This window comes from Delphinus delphis, chromosome 15, assembly GCF_949987515.2.
Source record: "Delphinus delphis chromosome 15, mDelDel1.2, whole genome shotgun sequence".
Lineage (NCBI taxonomy): Eukaryota > Metazoa > Chordata > Mammalia > Artiodactyla > Delphinidae > Delphinus > Delphinus delphis.
In genome coordinates this window covers 16,388,331-16,395,751 of record NC_082697.1, presented here as the reverse complement: position 1 = coordinate 16,395,751, position 7,421 = coordinate 16,388,331, and the positions used below count along the sequence as shown (strand labels likewise).

Below are 7,421 nucleotides of genomic sequence, written 5' to 3'. Positions count from 1 at the left end.
CTGTGAAGAACCAATTAGTGTATATCTTGGGCTTTGCGGGCAGTCTCTGCTACTCAATATCGCTGTTGTGGCTTAAGAGCAGACACTAGGTAAGTAAGAGGGTGTGGCGGTGCTCTAACAGAATTTTATTTACAAAACCCGAAAGCAGTCCTGATTTGGTCTGGGGCCATAGCTTGCCACAGTCATTGCACTCCACCCTCTTGAGTTGCCATGTTTTCCCAAAATCCATTCAAATTGACAGCCTCTGGAATGATAAATTTTTCAAACATAAGACAGCCTATCAGAATCCAGCTTACATCACTTCAAAGCTTGGGAAATATTTTTGGTTTCCAAAAGTAAGAATACCCACTGGATTGAAAATCACAACTATGCCCTGCTCCAGACTATACTTTACAATCTGGGTAATTATGGATTTGAAGTTATTAACTCTCTTCTGTATCAGATTGAGGCTTCTCTCCCTCTCTTTCTGACAGACTCCTGTCAGCACTCCACAACTTTCAAATGAGCAGTGACCTTTATCTGCCACCATGTTTATAGACACTTCAGACACCGCCACATGCTGTACATCCATCATTTCTCCTTTGAGTTGTTCTTCCAAAATATCAACAGAGGTGAGTTAGATTATCAGCAAGACTCCACAGAAAGCTGATGACCCAACACTCCCTTCAATGATGCTACTTGAGACTGTTTCCTCTTAGGCAATTCAAATTTTTTGTTAAGAGTAGTCAGTGGGTGGTACTTCCCTGGCAGTCTAGTGCTTCCACTGCAGGGGACATGATTGCAATTCCTGGTCGGGAAACTAAGATCCTGCATGCTGCTGCGCGACCAAAAAAAAAAAAAAAGGAGTAGTCACTGGGCTCTGGAGAAAGAGGGGTGAGAGAGTGTGGAGGACATCAGCTACATCTTTCTCTTTGGGCAAATGAACTGAAAGGAGAGAGGAGGTGACACCCCACTCCCCATATGCTTCTAAGTACCACCCCATTACCTTCCCAAAAGGAATGTTCAGAGTGGCATTTCCTGGTTCACCTCTTGCCAACAATGAATTTTTGCGCGGCTTGTGGGATCTTAGTTCCCCAACCAGAGATCAAACCTGTGCGCTAAGGCAGTGAAAGCATGGAGTTCTAACCACTGGACAGCCAGGGAATTCCCCTCCAACAATGAATTTGAACAAACTTTAAAATATTGACAATTCAATGAGTGAAAAAAAGGTTATCCCGTTAATTCTTCTTTCCCTAATTACTGTATGCCACACACAACTTTTTTAAGATCCACCTATATATTTTACTTACCTAACTTTAAGTACAGACAGTGTAGCCTCTACCATCAGATGCCAGTTATTAACACTCCCCCTCCCCTAGTCATGATAGCCAACAGACCCCCAGACTTTGCCAAATGTCCCTGGTGGCGGCAAAATCGCCCCCTTTCAACAGAACCTGTAGAATATCAAGGTTGCCCCACTCACGAAGAGCTGGAATATACGGAGATACCTAAACAGCCAGTATTATCCCCGTGATGCCATTTCCCCTCAGCTTGTGTGACACCACGCCCTCCAGCTCTCCTTCCCACCTCTCTGGTCACTTCTTCCCAGCACCTTTTCCTGAACTGAAGTTTCAGAGGACTCCAGGGTCTTCTGCTCTCCACTTAAACTTATCCCTCTGTGGTTTTCATCTAGTTCTCCAGCTTTAAATGGCATCTCTAGTGATAAACTCCAAAATGTGCGTTTCTGCCACATAGATAAGATGCCTTCCAAACCAATGGGGGAAGGGATCGCGTTGGGACAACGGACTCTCCACAGTGGGGAGAACATGAGCGTACCTCTGGGGCAGGACTGCCAGGTCTTGCTCAACTTTCTTGGGCCAGAGGCCTTGGCCCTGCTCCTTTCGTCGGCAATTACAGCGAGCGTGAGACTGCCATATACACCTCAATCTATAGGTGGCTCCAGGTGCCAGTGCTCCAAGAAAGACCCATGGAAGGAGAGGTGGACGTACAGGGAGGCGGTGAAGTGAGACCACGATGACGGCTGTGAGACCACGATGACGGCTCTGAGACCAAGAGGGATAGAAGCCAGCAGGGCTGTGCGCGCCCGGCCGGGTCCCCACGACCTCGGAGCGCAAACCTCGTACGCTGTGGAAAAGGGTACCTAATCGACTGTGTCCGAAAGCACCTTCCCCACCAGCCGAGCGTGAGCCGGACGACCCGCGGAGAAAATTCGAGCCTCGTTTCCCAGGACCAATCAGAGACCGCGGAGGCCTATTATGACAACCCCGAGAACCAATGAAAAAAGGGATTCTCCTAGCGCCCGTCCTGGAGAGATCACACAGAGGAACGGTTCGGTTTTTTATTTTAAGTACAAATTAGAAAACAGGTCCGCGGCTGGAGACGGAATACGACGTTCACAAGGATGTGTGGAGAAAATTCGGTGAGCTGGTAGCACCTCACTTCCCCGAAACTTGGCGGGCGAAGAACTCGCAAGTCACCCTCGCGCCCAGCGCTCCGGCTTAAAGCGCGGGAGGGTAGGTGCAGCGCGCTGACGCCACACGCCGGGCCCCACCCACAGCCGCCCGCCCTTATAGCGTAGCCCAGGCGCGCGCGCACCATTGTGTGGCTGGACTCGGCCGCCGCTGCGGAGGGAGGTGTGTGTCCGGGCTCTCGCCGTCCCCGCACCCGCGCCGCGGCTTCTGCCTTGCGGTCCGCCGTTCGACAGCCAGCCCTCGGGCCCCTCGCCCGCCACGGACATGCCGCGCGTCTACATAGGACGCCTAAGTTACAACGTCCGGGAGAAGGACATCCAGCGCTTTTTCAGTGGCTATGGCCGCCTTCTCGAAATAGACCTTAAAAATGGGTGAGTCTGGCCTGGGTGCCCACGTCCGTCCGCAGCGCCCCGGGCCTGCGGCGGCAGGGCAACATCGGAAGGACGAGACGGCCAAGGCCGCGGCGCCGCGTGGCAGGGCCGCCAAGATGGCGGCGGCGCGGGGCTGCGGGAGCGCGCGGGGGGAGCGGGGGCGCGTGCGTGCGCGCCCCCGGCCTAACGACTCCCGCCGGTCTGCCGCCCTCGCACCGCCCCTCAGGTACGGCTTCGTGGAGTTCGAGGACTCCCGCGACGCCGACGACGCCGTTTACGAGCTGAACGGCAAAGAGCTCTGCGGCGAGCGCGTGATCGTGGAGCACGCCCGGGGCCCGCGCCGCGATCGTGACGGCTACAGCTACGGAAGCCGCAGTGAGTCCCACCCCCGCGCGCTCCGCGTCCTTGGGACCCCGGGGGGCGGGCGCAGGCTTAGGGGGGCCGGGGTGGGGCCTCCCAGCCGGGCAGGCGCGGTGGCCGGGGTCGTTTGACTCGGGTGTCCCCGGGGCCCGCTGCCTTCACGCCTGCCCGGTGAAGACACGGGACGCCGGAGCGCGGGGATTGGGTGGTGGGTTCTGCCTAGCCAGGGTTTGGGTGTTTGGGGGCGGGGTTGCTAAGCTGGGAGGGGGTGACGTGCTGGGCCCCTGTCAGCACTGTCGTGGGCTCTGCCTACGGAGGAAGTGAGGGATGGCTGTATTTGTTGCATGCCCCTTACTTACCTGTCAGTGCATTAGCTGGGAATGTGAATGATTTAGCCTAGAAGTTTGGGGACAGGCTGGGGTGGAGGTGGGGTCGGGGCGGGAAAGGGGGTGGGGTTTTAAGAGTAGATTTTAGTGTTATTCGAATTGGCGGGGGCCAAAGGAAATATTCTTTAGAAGTAATGTGGTAGTCTACCACAAAGTAGATTTAAATGAGCTTTATGCTGTATTTGAACTAGTTGGGGCATGTTATTGGGAGGAGGTGGGGGGATTTTTGGTTATGTTAAATGTTTGATGTTGAAATTGTTGCATGTTGAATTCAAACTTTTTAACAAGTCCTTGATGTTTCAATTTGAAAGTGACCAATGGGGCTGAGGCTGTGTCCACTGAGGCTAAGATGACTGCCTTTCCTGATTGGCCTTGGCTTTTCCATACATTGTGTGACCCTTGCCCTATGACCCTTTGGCTGACCTTACCGGAAGCCATGACGACAGCAGCCTTTTGCCATTAGACGCAGGGTGATGGTGAGGATTCCAAGGGTTAGACAAAACTGGTTAATCTGAACTAGGTGACTGTTACCTTGCGTGTTTTGTGGCCAAACCACCACCAAAAACCTCACACTGTGATGTAAGTACTTAGTGTAACTAGTAAACATTTTTGTAAAATGTAGAAATGCATGTAATCAGTTAAGTTTTATATTTTACAATGTTCTGTAAAATAAAACTTAGCGAGGTAAATTGAATAAAGGAGCAGTCACTTTCTAACAGAATGTAGGAGAGTTTAGTTGGATTTAGTCTATTTGACTTGCCCTTAATTTAATTTATGGCAAATCACAACTGTATCAAAGGTTTAGCAATATAGTAGCAAAGTCCTACTCCAGTAAATAAAAGTTGATATGTTTGTACTAACTTTCAAAAACTTGTATCCCTATCACTACAAAGCATCTAATTGTTCTCTTCATGTGATAAAGGTGGTGGAGGTGGATACAGCAGTCGGAGAACCTCTGGCAGAGACAAATATGGACCACCTGTACGCACAGAATTCAGGCTTATTGTAGAAAATCTTTCTAGTCGTTGCAGTTGGCAAGATTTAAAGGTGAGTGCTATGATGTGAGGTAATATGACTAATGGTTAAAAGGTAGGGTTTTGTATTGCTCTTTCATTTCTGAGGATTGGATTTAACGCATAGTTGTTTTCTCTTTAGATTTTTGGGTCTGACCAGTCTTGTTGCTCTTTTTAGGATTTCATGAGACAAGCAGGTGAAGTAACCTATGCGGATGCTCACAAAGAACGCACAAATGAAGGCGTCATTGAGTTTCGCTCCTACTCTGACATGAAGCGTGCTTTGGATAAGCTGGATGGTACGGAAATCAATGGGAGAAATATTAGACTAATTGAAGATAAACCACGAACAAGCCACAGGCGGTCTTATTCTGGAAGCAGATCAAGGTAACTTATTGAAGGATATGGAGAAGGGAGGAAACAGTATTTGCCACAAAGAAAAATTCAGTCAGCAGTACTTCAATTGCTGCTTAATTGAAATTAGGTCAGTTCTTAGTTTCTTTTGTTGCATCATTGGAGCAATTGTTGGTTAGTCTATTTTTCATAAATTGTACAAACATTCACATCAAGATGTCTTGAGATAAAGATTTATTGTCACGTTTCTTGTTACAGGTCACGGTCTAGAAGAAGGTCACGAAGTAGGAGTCGTAGGAGCAGCCGCAGTAGATCTCGAAGTGTCTCAAAAAGTCGCTCCCGGTAAATGTGTCCTTGAGTGTTTTTCTGAATTACATACTTTATGTTTATAGAGTGCTTATGTGTTTGGCAAGGTACTGAAAAAAAAATCTGGCTTTTATTGTCTAGATCCAGGTCTCGGAGCAAAGGTCGATCACGTTCTCGTTCAAAAGGCAGGAAATCTAGATCAAAAAGCAAATCTAAACCTAAGTCTGATCGAGGCTCCCGTTCGCGCTCTCGGAGCAGATCGAAGGATGAATATGAGAAATCTCGAAGCAGGTCTCGTTCTCGATCTCGTTCCCCCAAAGAAAATGGGAAAGGTGATATAAAGTCAAAGTCCAGATCAAGGAGCCAGTCTCGTTCCAATTCACCCCTACCTGCTCCACCCTCAAAGGCCCGTTCTGTGTCCCCTCCACCAAAAAGAGCTTCAAGATCCCATTCTAGATCTCATTCAAAGTCAAGGTCACGATCCAGATCGAGTTCCAGAGATTAACCCAGAACTCTACATTCTTTGCACACTATTACGGAACACTTTCCTACTTGCTTAGGCAGTTACTCTTCCACGTTTGTACTTGGCCTCTTCTGCAAGAAGAGTCTCCCGAAAACAGGGGCATACAAAAATTGGATTTGTAGCCAAATTTGATGAAAAAGATGAGATTCTAAAGAAATGGCATGAAATCAAAGATCTTCTCCCTTTGTAGAATTAAGATAACTTTGATTTTATAGCTTTTGAGCTAAAATAACTTTTGTAAAGATTAAGCTCATTTAGATTTTTTTTTTAAGTATTTCAGCAGCATCTGCTGCAGGGGTTTCTGTCATTGTTATATTTGTTTGCTTAATTTTAAATTAACCGTTTCAAGCTTTGAACACTTAAGGCTTTAGAGGGAGAACCCAATTTGCAATTATGTTGGCTTTTTATAAAGCTTGAGTTATGTAAGATTTCAATAAAAGTTTGCTACCAAGATGATTGCCTTATTGAATAGGTCACTCTTAAATTCCTTCAAATACTGATTATCTGCTATCTGTGGAAGTAATGTAAATTCTACTTAAGTGTAAAACAAGGCAAGTCTCAGACCAGCAATAAATTATTCAATTTGGATAACATTATTTTGTCCTGTTATTCAAATTTGCCAAAGTCATATTGGCCCCCTAAACAGGTTAAGTTAAAAATAAAAGATTTTATAGTCGATCTGTTATACAATTTTGCCTAAATTAATAGATTTTTTAAATAATGAAACCTTTTTCAAACTTAAATTGATTGAATTCTTCAAAAAATAGTTTCTGTTACTTGGGATCTTATCTAGCCTGGAATCCCACTTTCTGGAAGTGGTCATTGTAATTAGTGTTTTGTTAGAATAAGGTTCCGTGGTCTTTAATGTTTGTTATGTAAAAATGGAAGTAACCTTTCTTTGATCAGAAATTTGGTGTGTTATTCAAAATGGAAAAGCAAATATTTCATTTTCTACTGAAAGATCCTTAACAGGCACTTAAAACAGATCGCTTGATAAATCAGTTTTACTGATTAAAGTAAAATTCCACCTAACAGTCAGTCCCCTTTAGTTAGTGGGGTTCTGTGATAATTGGTTAGATCATCCTTGTAGAACTTTATGTGGTTGGCTTGGAAAAAATTTAAATGGGTTAACCCTAAACTTTTGTACTTCGTCATGAAGGGTAGTGAATACTGTGGAAACCAAATTTTATAATACTGCGAATTTGTAGGAGTTACTGGGTTACCAATTAGTCCATACATCCGTTAAGCCTAGTTAGTTGAGATTGCAGTTTGAGAAATGAATTACCATATATATATATATATATATATATATATATATATATATGTATCTCTTTCTCCAGATTGTTTAAATAAGGTAATTTCATTAAAAGCACTCATTAATCTTAGTCTGAAATCAAGATGTAGGTTATATGGCTCAGCTTTAACATCTTCCTGGGAGCTGTCACTCTATATAAGGTGTAAAGGGCTGGGTAGTGTTAGGGTGTGGTGGGTACCACTCATTGTGCTGCAGGGGGGACTAGAAAGCATCATAATCTAGAGTTGGTTTGTAGGTTCAGATAATCCAGAAGGCAAGCCTAATCAAATTGAGACTGTGTGGAAAAGGTTGAGTCAAAGATGTAGTTGCCAAAGTGACACTG

The 7,421-nt window shown here is 46.0% G+C and overlaps 1 protein-coding gene across 2 annotated transcripts; it reads left to right on the top strand.

The window, feature by feature from the left end:
* Positions 1-2,578: 2,578 nt before the first annotated feature.
* SRSF6 (serine and arginine rich splicing factor 6) lies at positions 2,579-6,377 on the top strand. Of its 2 annotated transcripts, XM_060030770.2 has the most exons (6): positions 2,605-2,842; positions 3,069-3,217; positions 4,511-4,635; positions 4,780-4,988; positions 5,214-5,297; positions 5,403-6,377. In XM_060030770.2, exons 1-6 carry the CDS (start codon positions 2,736-2,738, stop codon positions 5,764-5,766), a joined length of 1,038 nt encoding a protein of 345 aa, XP_059886753.1. In that variant the 5' UTR covers positions 2,605-2,735; the 3' UTR covers positions 5,767-6,377. The 2 variants fall into 2 exon arrangements, 1 of the variants encoding a protein (XP_059886753.1); XR_009522069.1 differs by lacking the exons at positions 4,780-4,988; positions 5,214-5,297; positions 5,403-6,377 and adding an exon at positions 3,900-4,167 and having other exon boundaries at positions 2,579-2,842; positions 4,511-4,636.
* Positions 6,378-7,421: the final 1,044 nt, after the last annotated feature.